At 50.5% G+C, this 18,768-nt stretch overlaps 1 protein-coding gene across 1 annotated transcript; it reads right to left on the bottom strand.

The window, feature by feature from the left end:
• Positions 1–14,869: 14,869 nt before the first annotated feature.
• On the bottom strand, positions 14,870–16,573 carry LOC139050407 (putative nuclease HARBI1). The gene is made up of 4 exons (XM_070526728.1): positions 16,121–16,573; positions 15,889–16,030; positions 15,258–15,367; positions 14,870–15,208 (listed from the first exon to the last, which is right to left on the bottom strand). Exons 1-4 carry the CDS (start codon positions 16,571–16,573, stop codon positions 14,870–14,872), a joined length of 1,044 nt encoding a protein of 347 aa, XP_070382829.1.
• Between the last annotated feature and the right edge of the window lie 2,195 nt (positions 16,574–18,768).

The raw sequence follows: 18,768 nt of genomic DNA, 5'->3' as shown, positions 1-18,768 counted from the left end.
CCGATCGCAACGGTTATCATTGAAGGAGAATTTGGGAAACTTAACACCGAAGCCGCTGTGTCAGCCGCCCTCCCGGAGCAATTTTCCTACCTCTTCTCAAATAGCTCGGAGCAGCTGCTGAGGGATCAGGGCAAATCATTCTTTGCCGACGTGGCGTACATGGCCCCCACGCGATCCAAAGCGCGCCCGCTGTCGAGGGAACTTGACTTAGCGTCGGTGAGCGAAAGGCGGTGCGGCACACGGACCGATCACGGTAACTTGAGTGGCGAGCAGTCACGGGAGAGGCAGAGCTCGGAGGCTGGCCTAGGCGAGCGGGTCCTGGAGGTGAGTGGGAGTGACGCGTGCAGTGCTAGCCGCGATAGAGACGCGACGCCGCAATTAGGCGACGCGGGCTCCACACTCGCTCCGGTTTCCGCCAGCTGGCAGGAGCAGGCTGCAGTTGAAAGGGAAACTCGGATTCGCGAACAACAGGAAGATTGTTCACTAGCCGATCTGAGGAAGAGCGTCAAACGGGGAGTGAAAAAAAAGAGGGTTTCATTTGGCAAGGAATCTGGCTTATTGTACCGCCGCTACACGGATAAGCAGGGTCGCAAATATAAGCAGCTTCGGATTCCGCGAAAATATCGCCGGGAAAAATGAATGACCTCATTTGCTTCCTCAGAAGTATGTTTTCGGTCCAAGTGATTTCAAGGGGACCATTCTATTTGTAATTATTATTGCTGATTAATAATTGTTTCTATTTTGTTGTGTTGTTGATTTGAAAACTGATTGTTTGAGCCTTGTGTGCTAGATCGTACACCTGCCTCTTGTTGCAGCGGGAGCAAAAAGAGGGATAGCGATTTAGTTAGGTTGATTTGGATTATGGCCTTGTCTGGTGTTTGACGGGAGACAGAGGGCACTTGTTCGTGTTGGGTGTTGCCTTTTGCCGGTCGGTTTTGCAAGCTGCAGAACGACCAAGCGGGACCAGTGGCGAGAAGCAAGGTCTTAGGAACGACCCGAGCGGAGCTGGTCAAGGTGCCTTGGCGACGACGCGGTGAGCAGAGCTCCTGTCCTGGCGAGTCGGACCTGGGCACGTGAAGTTACCTGGCGTCCCGACACTGGACGTGAACTTGGAAGAGCCTGACGAACGTGCGCGCCCGGCATCCGAGCCACGTGGAGGCAGCTCGTCTTCCCGGCGCCTTATCTGAGGGCGGGGATGCTGTTGTGCCATTACCACAAGCCCGGATTCCGAATCTGCAAGATGCGGAATCTATTCTGCGAGCGCCCTAATTCTCCCTTCACAAGTCAAGATGCTGAGCCGTCAGGCAGCGGTGTCCTGCTGCGGGAGAAGCCTCGGCGAGCCGCATGTTTGGACGTGTCGGCGTGTGCCAGACAGCCCGGCGCCGCACCTCCCTTTGCCTGGAGGTCACCGCGCGCGCGAACTTTGAATCGGGTGGCCAGCGCGGTCGCTGGTTGGACTCCTCGGACGACCGTCGTGTGCTGACTTTGTATTGGGCCGTTTGAGTGACAATGGTTCTCGGGGATTATAAAGCGGCGAGGAGGCCGCCTCGAAAACAGGATCCGCCGACCCACCGGGAGACAGTGTCGCTCCCGACTGGGGTGAGATGTGTCACGCGTTTTCGCCGGACGTCGTCGTGCGAGAACAGTCGCGTTTGTTGTGAGCACTCGGCCCCAGTGCCGACCCGTTCATGTCCTGTATGATAACCTGTATATAATGTATAAAGTCCCTTTTGTTATTCTCATCGACGCCAGGCTCGGAGTCTTCGCTACCAACGCTCTGTCACGAAACGGGTGACGAGCGCTACGGGACCACAAAGCCGTAATCGTGGTGCAGCGGTGCAAGTTCGTAACACTGGTGGCACCGGTTGGGTGTCGTAACACTGGTGGCACCGGTTGGATGTCCGTAACAAGTGGTAGCATACCGTTGGGCGTATTTGGTAACCATAGCGATAATATACACACACTTGGCGAAAAGAAAAAGAGGAATAGGGCCGAGTGAGTTGAAAATTGGTATAATGAGACAACTCGTGTGGTGTATGAATAGATTGAAGAAGACCATCAGGTTAGATGGACGGCCTTTTCAAGCTAAATAGTATATACCAACCCAAATGAATCAGAGTGCTAAATTGCGCGACACGCCGTGGTTGCCTGCCACCAGGACATCATGGAGTTAAGGCGATGACATTTCGCACAAGGTGCTTGAGAATAAAAACCAGCACATCAGAGACGTCCGAGGGACGTTTCTACGGTACAAGATCACATCCTGAAAAAAAAGAAAGCTTGCGAACAGGGGCATCAGAAAATCGAGTACTACGGCCCCTGTTGATTTTGTTCAGCATGACGTCCGCGTTTTATACAGCGTTTATCTCTTGAGAAAATGAGTTCGAGCTATGTTTGTTTATTTGCATTGCAATGGCGTGTGTAATCAGGCAAAAGTGAAAGCATTAGAGGGTGCCTGAGTACTCTGTGTAGATTATGTACGACAATGACAGCAACGATACATTATAAGAAAACATAATTTGAAAACAAGTTCACCTATTATTACAGTGCAGTAAAAAGCAAGTGCCTCCACAGCATACCTGTGGATGACGCAAATAATGAACATACTGAAAAAACGGTCTTGTAGGTCTGTAGCAAACTGGATAGACCATTCGCGTCTTGGCAACGGGATACAAGTTACTCCAGAAGGCGGAAAGTCTAGTGGGCAAATCAGACAGTTGCCTCTCGCAGTGATGAAACCCCGCAAATGACGCGATGACGCCACGACGACACGCGACATTACGCCAACAAGCAAAGCCATTTTTTTAAAGCAGAGCTTTCTTTGCCTCTTCCTTCGACTTTTCCACTGCTGCTGCTGCTGCCTTTCACGATACGTTAGAGGGTGGGGGGTGCATATACATGGAAGGAACGGGGCAGAGAGGAATGGTGACGTGAGAAACTCGTTTGGAACTTTTAATCGCGTCACATGTGCACAGTGCTCCCTGGAGCTCCCTGGGCGTCGTTACACTGACCTCTTTGCAGCTGTAATTATCTATGACCCCCCGCACAAGCATTGCAGAAACTGCAGCGCTTACCACTCTACAAACGTAAAAGTCCTGAGGAGAGGTAAATAGAATGGTAGAGAGGGAGCAAGGAGATGAGGCAGAGAATGGGGAAAACCAGCGCAAAAGCGAAATGAGTGAATAACAGCTTTGCCACTCTTCGCTCCCAGTTCCCATACAGGAGGGAAGGTCGTGACAGGGAATAGGTTACGTTAAGGAAACGAAGGTAAGGAAACGTTACTACTATAGACACGACAACAGTTGCGGGCCAAATGGAAGGTACGGTACTGTACGTTTCTGCTATTTCTCAAAAACAAACACCATGCAAATTCGTCAAGCGGACTATTGAAGCAGTGCGTACATATGCAAAGCCACATTAAATCACCGTAGTGTCTATGCAACACTAAGGAAGCGGTCGCAGGTCAAATCAACGCTTCTGTGCCCGCCTCGTTAGCTGTGGGGCTACGCCATCGCTCGGCGTCGTGGTTTCGATCCCTACCGCTGGAGCTGGATTTCGACGGGATCGAAATACAAAACCAGTCGTGCACTTATATTTAGGTGCACATTAAGGAACATCAGGGTGTGAAAATGAATCGGGAGTCCGCCACTAAGGCATGCCCCATAATCCTATTGCGGTTTTAGCACGTAGAGCCTCATAGTTCTGCAAACACGTCTGCCGCGATGCGATGTGCTATGTGAAGCAATGACAATGCTCCAGCCTCTCATAAGTTATAAGAAATGGCGCGCAACAACGCCTCAAGCAATATCGTCAATAATCAATAAATCAATAAATCGCAATTATCGTCAATAAAAGCAAACAATACAAAAGCTTCGCTTACATCGATTCCCACAGTGCGTGGGATCCGCATAATTTTTTAGACTGTGAATTTATATGCTTAATAGTGGCACTCATTAATACAGTACTTTCATTCGTACTGAGCAAAAGCGGCTGTAGTGTCGACGGTAGAACGGCTTCATTCCCATGGCCATTGCATTATTGCCAACTTCCGTGGGATCGTAGTCATCAAAATGGGATATAAGTGACAGTGAAATCAGGAAGTTGATGAATGGCAAGAAGACAGAAGCTTGCACAAGACCTCAGGAAAAGAAAATGACTTTTTGAGCAGCATGGCCAGGCGGCCGTGCTACGGTTTCAACGTGTATTAAAAATCTCCCAAAATATGAACAGAGGCCGACAAAACTGCAGGCATTTTGGGAAAGGTGAACCCGGTGGAAATCTCAGGACAGTACTAGCTTAAATATAAAAGATGACTTAAAGATAAAAAACCATAAATTTGATAGCCAAAATTCCGGACTAATAAATTGGTTGTTGAAGGAGTCCAGCCGAAACCCGATGGTGCGAAATAAGGTGACAATGTTGGCAAATGTTGCAGAGAGGTCAAGTAGGTCCTGTGGCCGACGCCAACGCCTGGCAACTGTCAGGCGACTGCACATATAAGCGAGATGCCTGGTCGTCAGTCGTTACAGGGTGATTCGGGTATAAAATTTTGGGCGCGGACTACATCACAATACAATGCACACTACGGTCGTTCTTCGACGGCTCGTACCGATTCTCGCGCCATGACGATGCAAACAAATTGTCTCCCGTGCCGACTGTCACGTTCTTTCAACTGCCAACATTCCTTACCCGCCGTAGTTGCTTAGTGGATGTAGTGCTGAGCTGCTGAGCACGAGGCCGCGAAATCCAATCCTAGCCACGGCGGCCATATTTTGATGGGGGCGAAATGCGAAAACACCCGTGTACTTGGATTTAGGTGTACGTTAAAGAACCCTAGCTGGTCCAAATTATAACGGAATTCCCCACTACCGCGTGCCTCATAATCAGATCGTCGTTTTGACACGTACAACCCCATAATTTATTATTTACCATTCCTTAGGGATGTCCGTGGGAGTCGCACAACTCTTGAATACAAATTAGTGTCAGGAGTTGTGCGCGAGGTCTTTGAGTATGTGCATGGATAGGCATTTTGGCGTTCGATGTCTGCTCGTCTACATGGCGGTTATATTATATAGGAGGAACGGAAACATGGTAGACAATATTGAGAACAGACAAATACCGCATATATTACTGCACAGTAATCTTAAATAATGGTCTTCTTTCACGCACGTGGATAGCCGTGACAGGACAGTACTTTCACAACTAACTGGAAGTACTGTATGTCATGCCCAAAGGTGCACCTTTCCCGGTGGCCAGTAAATGGGACGCGATATTTGGAGCAGCTTCGGCCATATCATGTTAACGGACGACCACACATAGACAGTTTGTACAATTCTTGTGTCGTGCCTTTTGCCTCAAGGTGCAAAACTAATTTATCCATGTATCCATCTAAATAGTTATGCACATATCAATTTGCAGCTGCTGCGGTACCCCATGAGTGCGGAGTGCGCTATGGAAATAATTGGGGGCACCTTAACGAAATCGATAGGTCAAAATCAAAAGCAGTCCACGACAGCGTCTCTCGTAGAAGCTGTGCGATGTTGTGACGTTAAGAATACGTGCCGACTGAAGAAAGGCTGCTGCCATAGAGTTACTATACTGACTCTAGAGGACAAGCTACCCATAGGGACCATGTATTGAATTCGGGAACCGCAAGAGCGCCGCCATGTTGCTACGCGCCGAGGTTGCCAGTTCCTGAGACGCTTGCTAGACTTGGTGACAGTAGTCGATTTAATCTGGCTGCATGGCGTCTCGCTTGTAGTGTGGTGAGGTGGTGTGCGTGCAGCCGTGTGTTTGGGATGTGTATTCTATGTTGAGGGATGGTGCGGGTGTGGTCGACGTTGGCCGTGAAGGTGGCAGTTATGCAACCGAAGGATGGTCCTGTTGAAGTTTCCGGTGGTATGGGGTTTTCAGGGGTACACCTGTTGCAGGAATGTCACTCGACGAGGCTACGAGATTGGAGCTAGAAGCTGTGGTTAGATTCCTCGTTGGCGTTCCGTAATTTTCTTCGCACGGGCGCGGTATGTTGCAGAAGCAGCTGTCGCAATCTTTGTCGCGACGATAGATCGGGTTTCTTTATTATTATTAAAAGTACTGATCCAGATGTAGGACACATGTAACCGACAAACGGAACTCTCAGGAGAGCACCATAAAGCAGGCGGCGCAGGAACTCCAGGGCACCCAAGGAACAGTGAAGGGGATCAAAGCTCGAAGCAGAACGGTATACGTAGGTTGGGGCCACCGAGGCAGGTGTGTGCCAGGGAGTGTTCGCACGGACAGCGGTGCCTCACAAGGTCGAGATACTTTAAAGGCACCTGCGCGCATGATCTTTCTTTTGCCTCGGTGCAGTGAGCAAGATTAACCAGAATAATATGGAGGGCATCCGGTGCAGTCGGGAATGCGAATCGTGGCAAATGTAGCTCGCGTCGCCTGGCGTGTGTAGTAATATCAGAGTTAGTTGTATGAACTTTATGCATAATACGGGGCTTTGTTACGGTACCTTAAAAGAATGGGTCTATAGGACGGTGTAGGTACGTTTTTTCGTACCGCCCTAATTCTATACCCCCCCCCCCATACAAACACACACATACCCCCTTTTTTCCCATATGTATACATACAATTCCTTCCCATGACGGATTGACCAGTTCAAGTTGTCAACTTGTCAATAACTGTCAGGAATTACTGTAATGAACACAATTCCACGATCAAATTGCTCACTTTTATTTTGTATTGTAACACTGAGAACTACATAGAACCTTATTTTGTATATGTGAGAGAAGTATAGGCCTTTTGCAAATGTGGATATCACAAGCTTAATCTAATGTGCAATACACAAACAAAGCAGCTGCTACTACATGAACTGCATTGAGGGCCGCACAACACATAAGTAATTAAAGGTGCAAAATATAGAGGGAAGCTTGAAGATACGCTCTATAGCAGTGCAAAGTATAACATATATTGTACGTGTACACTAAGTGTCCAAAAAAGCAATGCGTCAATGTCCCATTTGCCTTGAAGTTTATTATCAAGTTCAAGTTTACTGAAGTTTATTATGAGCAAATGCACAACAGGAATCTGCTGACACACCCGCAGTCAAAGTGGCTGTTCGAGGTGTGCTGGCTGCCTCAGTGTAAGAAAAAAGAAATTGGGTGGATGTCGACACCAGTGCTACTGCTTCTTGCCTCTGACCTGCACTTTCCTCTGCGGCATTTTTGTTGGTGGAGTCTGCACAGATGAGCTGGCGTAGCGAGGCGTAGGCGTCATCCGAGAGAAAGAGTATCGTTTACATGGAGAAGTGGCTGTTCACATTGCCTGTCGCTTTCCCTCAAATGCTTCCTTGGCGACTAGAGTGACACACCCGCAGTCAAGGTGGCTGTTCGAGCCGTGCTGGCTGCTTAAATGTAAGAAAAAGAAAGAAAATATATAAATATCAATACCGGTGCTATTGCTTCTTGCCTCTTACCTGCATTTGCCTCCACGGCCTCTTGGCGTGCGGAATCTGCATGAGGGAACTGCTGTGGCTAGGTGTAGGCATTGTCTAAGCAAAAAGAAAGGGCCATTAAAATGGGGAATTATGGAAATAAATGCAGTTCCTATGTCTGCTTCTTGCACTCTTTTTGCTTAAAAGTTTTCAAACATAGTGACACGTGTACTTATCTTTATCGGGCAACCACGTTTCGCAGCCTCACAAATGTAATCGGACAGCGTGTGACGCGCCCGCATGTATCCGAAGTTTCTGGAAAGTTATCGATGCTTCTATCCGCTGTCTGTTGTCGCCGAACGTTATGTTATCTGATTTCATCACCTGACGCGAATGGTGTAGAACTTTGTGGAAGGCACGCGGGTCCGAATGATTAGTCTGGAACATTCGACGACTGCTCTATAAAAGCCGACGCGCTTGACCCGCTGATCAGATTTTCGACGATCGCCGACCGTGTTCGGCGCTATTGTTGTGCTATAATTGTAGCCTGTTTTTGTGGGCACAGGTTCGCCCAATAAAAGTTAGTTATGTCTTTCACAGTACTGCGTATTGCTACTGTATTCTTCAACGTCACCACCACGTGACATCTGGTGGAGGTGCTGTACGTTCATGTACCGGACCCCCCGACAAGCCGTAATTCAAGCCTGGACCGCAAAGAGAACACAAACGTAGTCCCGGACCATCGAGCAAGCCGCCGTCTTCAACAGCTGCCCCCGGAGCACGGACTTCTACCTGAGAAGACCAAGAAGATTGTGGCCAAGTCAACCCCAATGGCAGCCCCAGCGTTCCCCATCGTGCTGCAGCAGCCCAGGGAACCACCGACGTTCCGCGGTTCCACTTTTGAGGAAAGCTGGCTGGAAACGTATGAGAGGGTCGCTACGTTTAACAGCTGGGCAAGCGACGACAAGCTGCGACATGTCTATTTTGCATTGGAGGACGCCGCCAGGACGTGGTTCGAGAAGCCACCTTGACGACGTGGGACCTGTTCCGAAGCGGCTTCTTGCAAACGTTTACAAGCGTCGTGCGAAAAGAACGAGCCCAAGCTCTACTGGAGACCAGGGGTGCGATTTCGTAGGAATGCCTTTTTTCATGCCAATGCCTTTTCGCGTGGCGTCATCGATTTTGGAAATTGTGGTTACGTAGGCACGACGTTTCTTGGATCGTCCAATCAGAAGCTCCCTTCATTGGCCGGATGTTTCTTTCGTATTCTCTTCTCTTTTTCCGGGGCTGTATAGCAAATTTGTATTGTAAAACGGCACTTAATAAAAGCGGACTTCCATGCTGCGTAAAGCAAATTCATTTTGTTACCTTACAACGCAAAAGCTGCCGCAGTCCAAAGAAATGCAAACGCAAGTGCTCTACTTTTGAAGCCGTAGCTACATAGCAGTCGGATGTGCATCCAATCCATGCCGTTGAGCTGACAGCCCCTGCGTGTCCGTAATTGCGGCCCCGCCCCCGTCAGATCAGGATTGAGGTGAGTAACTATTGCTCGTGTAGTGCTTGCATTGTCGTGTGGTTTTCGCTGCATGTCTGACGTGTGATAATTTCTTCTTTAGGAAGGGCCAAGAAGAATTATCCGTAGCCCCCGAGGTCAATCTTTGCAACATAGTGGATCGAGAACTGTCAAGGCATTTTCCATAGGGCACCGCCATGACATAAGGATAGCTTTGTCAAAGTTATCGCTGCATCGGTAATACTTCCTACACTGATGCGCTCCGAGAAAGAAGCTGCTACAACATTAAATGTGAGTGGTGACTTCACCTTTTTTTACATTAGTGGTATAAAAAGGCAGAAATAAGTCGTAGTGAGCACTTTATGCAGGCGCTTAGCTTAGACAGAGTGTTTACCTCTAAATTTCTTACTGTGCTGCGGGCCGACTGAAATTCACAAGTTGACAAAGAGAAAATGGCAGCAAAAGGGCCGCGGGTGTCGAAAGAGCAGGCGGCTATTCTCGTGCAGTTCATCGAGCAGCACCCATACCTGGCGAGAGCTTCTACAGAGTTCTCACCACGTATGACTGCTGCTCGAAAAAACGAACTGTGGGAGGAGGTGGCGGCGGTCCTTAACGCACAGGGGCCAGCCGTAAAGACCACCAGCCGTTGGCGCAACCATTGGGCCAAGATGGCCCATAAAGCGAAAAAAGAAGCGGCCAGGGCCGCGAGCGAGAAGAGGTGAGCTTCTAATGATGCTGACAGTAACGTCGTTTCACGTTGTCGTTGTTGTTGTTGCCGTGTTTGCAGGGCTACTGGAGGTGGCAAAGTGGGTGGCGTCGACGGCCGCGTCCTCGACGTCCTTATGAGGACAGGAGGGGTCCTTGTTTCCCCTCCTGAGTACTTCGCCGATAGCGAGGTGCGTACATTGGATTTAAAAAAGTGTTGTTCGTGTGACTTGCTGTGACCTCACAAATGTTCAGCATTACATTGTAACACAATATTGCAAAAGTTTTAAGCCCTTTTTTTGTGCAAGTGACAATATAGGTTATGTACTCTGAGCAGCAACTTGTGTACATGATGCACATTGCACACACTGCTCGCAATGTCTGAACACTACTCTGATTGCAGGACGACACAAGTTCAGAGGAAGCTGCAGGGCCCAGCGGTTCCCGCAGACATCCACCAGCGACAACTGCCTTCGTGGTGTCGGGCCCTGCAGCTGTTGCTAGGCCAAGTGGCCTTACACGTAAGGCAGTGATCTAGCTTTTGTAGTAGCATTGTTGTTTGCAGTTGCTGTATGATCTTGCTATGAAGTAAAGTACGTCACTGTGATGTTATTACCTTTGTGTCCAGCATCCAGCTCTTATTCATGGAGGAGAAATGCAAGACTACAAATGACATGATGTTGTAATAGAGATTCCTTGTGCTTCTTATAGGTTACGGCTAGCAGCAACTTTCTGTGGCATCTTTTGCTCAAACTTCCTGTTTTGTGTATCATTATTGTAGCTATAATGACATTTCAAAGTGTCTGGTTAGGACAATCAATCTGTGTAGGTCGGATAAGAGTGAATGAGCAGTCTTTGCTTTTGCCTTGCATGAAGAGCCACCAGCTACCCCCCAGGTGCTGCGGCCTAACCCCCAGGTGCCGCAGCCTACCCCTCGAGAGCCACGGGCACCCCGTAGGCAGCCCAGGCAGCAGGAACTCGATGGTGCTGTGATGACGGCTACTGCCGCATACGTTCGCCAGAGCGAGTTGGTGGAAGCCAGAGTTCAAGAGGACGCCCGCTTCCGCCAACAACTGCTGGAGCAAAACCGGCAGGTATGTGTAAGGCCACAGATGTATATTTTTCTGCGTATGAAATTGATGACCATATCACCTCTCTAAAAATTATATTAATCAGTGAACAAGCATAACGTATACGTGTAGTCCTGTGGTGATATCTTGTACACATTCGCGTGATATAACATGTGTAAATATCTACGCAATTATGTGGCAAAAAGAAAAAAGTGGCATTGAGTTCAAGGAAGCAGTTATAGCAATGTAACACATCTTAATGGAATGCGACGGCGCAAGTTTGATGGTCCAGAAAGATATTTCCAGTGTTTGAATATACAATGACAAGACAATAGCCTGCAAATGCGGATGAATGCAACACACGAAGGCCTTATTACTGAGCTTCTGTAATTAAACTAATTACACATCTTTGCTAACAGCACCACGAGGCGCACATGCAGAGCCTGTGGCAGCACCGCGAGGCTCACATGGAGAGCCTGCGGCACCTCGGGGAGGAGGTGACGGGAATGCGGGCAGTGCAGTCACAGCGCCTCGAAGTGCAGTCACAGCGCCTCGAAGTGCAGCGGCAGCGCCTCGAAGTGGCGCGTCGGTCGCGCGAGACCAATGAGCGCCTGCTTCAGCTGCTGCTGGCTGCACTGGGGCATAGTGGCAGCCAAGCCCCTCCCCCCTCTCAGGCCCCACATAATTAAAGGAAGCAAAGGTAGCATAGGCAAGGAATTTGTAACTTATGTTAAAATTTGCTGATGTATTAATGATATGAAGGGCAAATATTGCTAGTTTGCCAATAAATAATTGCTGAAGTCACCCTTTAATGCGACCATAAGTAGCATAGCCATTGCAGCATGAATTTTTTTCTTCAAGGTTTACTTCAGCAATAAGAGTGTGCACACCATCAGGCTCACGTGCAAAAGTGCCAGTAGGCCTGGTGTGTGCGGGCATTCCGACTGTGGCACTTCAATTTTGAGGTGCCTAGTTATTGTCATGTCACTTTAAGCACGACACCACACTGCAAGTGTTATAAATATTCGGTTCGAATATAAATATTCGCTGTGATAAATATTCGGTTGGCGTGTGATTTAAGCACCTGCTCATTTCTGTTTCTGGTGCAGTTTAAGCCAGTTGTTATTACTGTGTACTAGTGCAGTGTACAACAGTTTTCTTAAACGATGCATGCCGTTACCTGTGATATATTATGATGCAAGAACAATGTGATACAATAATTATTATAACGTGTCTGTGATATGCTGCATAATGTCTCTACTACTGAGTACTCATGATTCTCACACTTCTTCAATGTAGAGACTGTCGCATGTGATGTGTACATAAACAAGTGTATGTTGAAGGCTGAAATACAGAAAGGTGCAGTTTTCCTCTAGTGCTTTTATTTACACATCGCAACCTTATTTCTAGTGCTAGCTTGCACTGTACAAATATTACTGTATAACATTGCTGAGTTCAGGGGTGCGATCGCGCAAACAGCTCGCTTTTCCGTTCTCTCGCTTGCCCTCTCGTGATTCGTTGGCACCCGCGCGTTTCGTCACGGCCGTCATTGCGCCGGGGCGGGACCACAAAATGCGCTTACGTCACACTTCTGTCAATCATTCCAAAACCGAGTGAAATCGGTCGGAAGGGGCATTCGTTTCGAAAAATGAATGGCCGTTGCCATAGCAGCGCTAGTAGCAGATGATGCGCCTGTCGTCTGCTCATAATGTCGGCGCTCGCCGAACATGGCTGGCCCTGGCGGGGGTCCAGTTTTTTTAGATAAAAACGCGATCCGCCATCGCAGAACGTTAGCGATGTTAATTATTGAAAACAACTGTGATCACAGTGAAATTAAATGTTGTGCCTGCGCTGTGATAAATATAGTGTTATGTTTTTTAAATGTTGATTTATGTGAGCGCATTTGTTGAGAATGCTCGCGGTTTCACGTTGTGCTCAGAGAATCGCGTTTATTGTTCGGCGGTTTGGCGCTCACTAGTCACGATGGCCGCTCCTATTGTCGCGCTTTTGGAGTCTCTCGGGCAGCCTCGGCGACGCATATTTCTTGACGCATTTGACGAGCCTACAGAGGAAGAGTTCCGTGAGCACTTCAGGCTCTCGAAGAGCACTGTGCGGTGGCTCTGCGAGCAATTGGAAGACGCCATCGGTGGCCTTCGGACCGGTGGCATCACGACGCAAGACAAGGTGCTTTGTACTCTCCGTTTCTTCGCGACGGGGAGCTTCCAAAGATCCATCGGCAGCGAAGAATTCGTATCCATGGGGCAGGCTTCCGTGAGCGAGAGCATTCACGCAGTTGCGGAAGCAATAACCGTGGTGGGCCGGCAACAGGGTTGGGTGAGCTTCCCGTTGACAACGGCCGGCAAGGCTAGTGCAAAGGCGGCCTTTGCGGATCGCGGCCGCATTCCCGGTATAGTGGCCTGTGTCGAAAGGCCGCTCATAGCGATCAAACAGCCTGAAGGACTCAGTCCGGGCGAGACTGCGGGCTTCATGTGAAGAAAAGGGTTCTACGCATTGAATACCATGATCGAAAGTACTCACGATCTGCCATTTTTTGCACGCTTTCATCTTTTATAGTAGGCTCGCACACTCCCGTCACCGTGGAGGTGCCAACCAAATTGAGGACACGGCCACGAAGGCTGGGCAGGCGGCCTCCACCCGTGTTGCTGCAATTACGGACAGCATTGTAAATATGGCGAGCAACAGAACCACTCCTCGCAGTCACCTTTGACTTTCGGAAGCTGCGGCGGCAGAACACCTGCCATTGTTCCGCTGTCTTCGTGGCCGGGCCCTGCAGCAGGGCGGCAAGCTCGCTCCAGAGCTGCCGCCTACGCTCTTGGGTCAGCGAGCACGATGTCCGCACAAAGTACGGGTGGCCCTCCATGAACGCGACCAACAGTTCGCGTTGATGCGGCGACACGTGCGGGCCAAGTCTTACATTTTTGTGCGACGACATAACGATTCGCAGTCGATGAACAGTGATCGCTAATTGAACTGCGCGCTCCCGCCAATTTGTTTTGGCGTGTGTGATACCACCTAGCGGACTAAACCAAAATATATGCCGCTTAAATTAGTTTTCTTCTCTCGCATGAAATTTCCGAGGCAGATTATATGTTGCAACAATAAAAATTGTTTTCTTATATTACGTGCTTAATTATTAAAGCATCACAAACATTCTGCACGTAATATATCGTCCCCGATCGAAGCCCAAACTGGTGACGCAAACTTCCGGGGCTGGGCTCGCTCGTTTATTGGCTGTGCTCTCCCTCCCGTTCTCACAAATCTTGCGGACGGCCCACTTTGTGACGTCGCAGCCAGACCGAACGAACGGAAAAGCGAGCTGTTTGCGCGATCGCACCCCACACTTCGCGGGAGCCACAGCGTTTGACATGTCGGATGACCAGTTGGACGGTATTTTCGTCACTCGAAAGGAACCTTGCCGTTGTTGCGAGACAAATTGGTGGAGGACCTAGAAGCTGCGCGTGCAACAGCACGTTCCATGGAGCGGAAGGTGTGACGTGCACTGTACATCTTGGCTTCTGTGAGCTTCTCTGTGCTAGTAGAAAGTGAGGAGACAGGCGCTTATGTCCATCAGTGCGTAAGGGGATACGAGTAAGAATCGGGCTACATGCTTCTAGATTACGACGGCAGCAACAAGCAAATTGTGGCAGACACTTTGAATATGCACTTATTTTTAGCTTGCTTTCAATCTCATATGTCACCACTAATGATACTGTTTTGCTTACTATAAATGCACGCTTTACATAACCCTTCACTACACAACTTTTATGTACCCACCGTGGTTGCTCAGTGGCTATGGTGCTAGGCTGCTGAGCACGAGGGATCGAATCCCGGTCACGGCGGCCGCATTTCGATGGGGGTGAAATGCGAAAACACCCGTGTACTTAGATTTAGGTGCACGTCAAAGTACCCCAGGTGGTCGAAATTTCCGGAGCCCTCCACTACGGCGTGCCTCATAATCAGAAAGTGGTTTTGGCACGTAAAACCCCATAATTTAATTTTTTAAACAACTTTTACATTTCTCAACAAATCATGAATGCTTTGCATTACACAGACATCAACTACAACTTAGCACGGGAAATGTATCTGCAATTTCACAGCATAAAATGCAAAATGCAATTATTTAAAACTGTGTGCATGCACCTAGTGATGCTGACGCTGCTGTTGACGTCGCAGCTGCCGCCGCACACTCCTCAGATAACGCATGTGCTGCGCACGGGTTGTGCCGACCATGCCAATCACATTGTCGTGAACAGCCCGCCCTCTCAAGTAGTGCATTCTAGACCCCGTGTTTCGGGGCAGACTATGTGGCATGGGGTCGTCGTTATTGTCAAGCTCACTACTACTGCCGCTGCTTCTGTCGTCATCGCTGTCATCGCCCGATTCTATGTCGCCATCAGAAAGGCGAAGGTTGTGCAACACAGCACATGCCGCGACAATGTTGGCTGCACGTTCCGGCTCGTAGAGGAGGGTGCGATATCGCTGAAGACAGCGGAAACGGCTCTAAGAGCCCAATGCACCTCTCCATTACGGAACGCATGGCGGCTTGTGCTGTGTTGTACTGCCCCTCGGCTGTGTGCACTGGAGGATGGCCAGGAACCGGGGTCAGGAGCCACGGCTCCAAGGGGTAGCCACTGTCACCTGCACAAAGATGGAAATAGTACATTGAGTACTCCGCTGACGAGAGGCAAGTTGTCAACTGAGGAAAGCAACAGCATCATTCAACAAAGGTAGACTTCAGGGTTGCAAGTCCCGAGTAAAAGCATGAGTTGAGCATGTCCATACCCGACACAAACTCTTAACCAATTTACAAGTGCACTACTCGGTGCCTGCCACAAACAACAAATCAACACTTGTTGGTGCTATCAATGACAGTAGTAGCAGTAGCACTAATGTGTGTTCATTTCTTCTGCTTCTGGCAGGCACTGGGTGCCGTCAGCACTAATATGTGTTGCTTTCGTCAGCTCCTCGCAAGACACATAATGTGCTTGTAACTTAACACTTCGAACATTGCCAATGGTGGCAGTCAATGTCTTCATTTTCTTTTTTTACTCCCGACTTACTCATGTTCTTGTGGTTTGGTTAAAAGTTTGGGTTGGAGCGGACACGGCGTTCTGCGCTGCTGAAGCGTGACTGCGCCAAAAAAAATGTTTTTTTCTCACCGAGGAGGTATTCCCCGGCATTCACGATGCGCCCCGCTTGGAACCGCCGGCGCAACCATGTCGTCCGCCAGACGAAAACGTCGTGGTCCGACCCCGGTCGCAGAGGGTCCAAGGCCAAGATTTTCATGTCCGCGTCGCAGATCTGAGGCAAAACGTAAACCAGAGAAATTGCCCGTTGGCGAGAGCAACGTAACTTTCAAAAACGATCGCAGAAAACGCGAGTTTTACTTACGAACATGCAGTTGAGGGCGTAGTATCCCTTGCGGCACATGAACACAGCCTTGCGCTCACCCTTGGGTGCGATAATGGCTATGAGGCTGCCGTCTACGCATCCGATGACGCCGGGGATAACACCGCGCCGAAGGAAACCCTCCTTCACGGCTGCCTTTTCCTCGGCTGTCTTTGGAAAACGGACCCACTTGTTGCGGGCCCCTGCGTTCACGACAGCCTCTGCCACACGTCGCACGCACTCGCTCACCGTCGACTGCGACACACGGATCGTCTCCTCGCTCCCAACGGACGCTTGGAAGCTCCCGGTAGCAAAGAAGCGCAGCGCACACAACACTTTCCGCTCCACCGACAGTCCCGTCGCTCGCTCAGCTTCTAGTTGCCCCGCCAGTTCATCGCACAACAACCGCACCGTTCCCTTCGAGAGGCGAAAACGTCGAAAATGGCCATCCGGCATGTCAAACGCGTCGTCTGGCTCTACGTGTTCACGTCGGCGACGGCGAAGAGCCGCGGCCATAGCGATCAGAGGGGCGGCCATTTTTTTTATGCCTTTGGAAACGACCCTGCCTCTGGCCGTGCCAAAAATCCATGCCTTTTGCTCCGCATAATGAGTGCGTCAACGTCACGATGACGATTACAGTTTTTGCGGGTTCCGGACGTCGCGTGATTGACAGACAAAATGGGCGCGGCCCGGTCATTTTCGACCAATGGCTGCGCAGTGATGGCGACAAAAGGCATAGAAAAAGGAATAGAATTCCTACAAAATCGCACCCCAGAGCGCAGCAACCGAATGAGACGATCGCCATCTTCACTGAGGAAATGACCCGTCTGTTCTGCCACGCCGACCCGGACATGTCAGAGGCAGTGGCGTAGCAATAGGGGGGGCCGGGGGGCCGTGGGCCCCGGGTGCAAGGGGCCTGTGGAGGGGGGGGGGGTGTCATATACGTCTGAAGACACCCCACTTTCCGCCGGCTGCACCCAGGGGGGGAGGGGGTGACAGAAGACCTATGGGCCCCGGGTGCCAGACGACCTAGCTACGCCACTGGTCAGAGGAGAAGAAAGTTCGCCTACTGATGCGTGGTGTAAAGGAGGCACTTTTCGCCGGAATGGTAAAAAGCCCACCGAAGACCGTCGACGAGTTTCTTCGGGAGGCAACGAACATCGAGAAGACACTGGAATTGCGGAACCGGCAATTCGACCGACGCACCAAGCCAACAAGCTACGCCGGCGTTCAATCAGTGGCCAACGACTACCTGCGCGAGACCATCCGGGCAGTCGTACGAGAGGTGCTTCACAAGATCTTCCTTTCATCGCAACCTCAAGTGGCCTCAGTCACCGAAGTTGTCAAAGAAGTCCAGCGATCGCTCGGAGTTCCCGAGGTACAGTCACGATCATCGCAGCCCAAGCCAGAAGCGATTACCTACGCCGCCGTCGCCCGCCGTCAAGGTCCCCCTCCACGACCGCGCCAGGGCCCTGTAACGCCGTAATTTCGTCGACCACTGCCGCCGCCCCCAGGCGTCACCCGTCGCCCAGCGCAGCTACCCGAGGAAGACAGACGTTTGGCGCGCTCCTGACCACCGCCCGCTCTGCTACCACTGCGGGGAAGCCGGCCATGTGTACCGCCGATGCCCATACCGCGACTTGGGATTGAGAGGGTTCGCCGTCAACGCGCCGCGTCCGCAGCTTGGGGAGCGCCCACGTGACATCGCCGATTACCTAGCCGCCACTCAGTACAACTCTCGACGACCGTCCCGTTCGCCGTCACCAGGCCGCTACGTGTCGCCGCAGCGCCGTCCATACACTGGCCCAGCCCGGGGCCGGTAAGCGAGCCCATATCCGGAAAACTAAAAGCAGCAACCGATGGAGGTGCGGTTGCTGTTCGTCGAACTGACGAAGATCCTCCGCCGCCGCCAAAGACGCCGAAGAAACTACCTCGACGACATAACGACATGCCGCCGACCCGACGAAGTGGGAAAGCAAAGAATACGACGACGAGAGACGACCTGACGACGTCCCATACCAGCCACAAGTCAACGCGACACAGCCGTGATCCGACGCCAAGACCTAACTGTAACGCAAGACAAAGAACGACCGACCTCGACCTGCTTCTCGACGGCCGCGCAGTTACCGCCTTAGTGGACACAGGGGCTGATTACTCCGTAATGAGTGGACACATCGCCGCCCAGTTGAAGAAAGTTAAGACCGCATGGGAAGGCCCTCAAATTCGGACCGCAGGAGGACACCTCATCACGCCGACTGGAATCTACACGGCAAGAATAACCATTCATGACCGGACTTACCCTGCCACCTTCGTTATCCTCCAACAGTGTTCACGAGACGTCATTCTCAGTATGGACTTCCTGAACCAACACGGCGCAATCATCGACCTGAAGTCGAAGTCAATAACGCTGTCGGAAGATAAAGCGATACCGCCGGAGAGCCCTCGTTGTCACCACGCCTTGAGTGTGCTCGAAGATCAAGTGAGCATTTCGCCTCGCTCCAGCATTGCTATTTCGGTCGGCACCAAAACACCCGCTGATGTAGAAGGCGTCATCGAAGGCGACCAATGTCTACTGCTAGACCGTGGTGGTGGTGGTGGTGATAAACTTTATTGAAAGGGGGAAGGGTAAAGAGGGACGTGGCTGAGGGTTA

The sequence above is a fragment of the Dermacentor albipictus genome, chromosome 1, assembly GCF_038994185.2.
Source record: "Dermacentor albipictus isolate Rhodes 1998 colony chromosome 1, USDA_Dalb.pri_finalv2, whole genome shotgun sequence".
Taxonomy (NCBI): Eukaryota; Metazoa; Arthropoda; class Arachnida; order Ixodida; family Ixodidae; genus Dermacentor; species Dermacentor albipictus.
This window is presented reverse-complemented; position numbering and strand designations above follow the sequence as displayed.

Bases quoted from the DNA above. Each gene is read 5' to 3' on its own strand.
- LOC139050407 (XM_070526728.1), bottom strand. From the start codon at position 16,573: ATGCCGGATGGCCATTTTCGACGTTTTCGCCTCTCGAAGGGAACGGTG. The intron at 16,031-16,120 runs GTAAGTAAAACT...GTTTTGCCTCAG, and splicing joins ACGCCCTCAACTGCATGTTC to ATCTGCGACGCGGACATGAA. The intron at 15,209-15,257 runs GTAATGGAGAGG...CGCTGTCTTCAG, and splicing joins CACAAGCCGCCATGCGTTCC to CGATATCGCACCCTCCTCTA.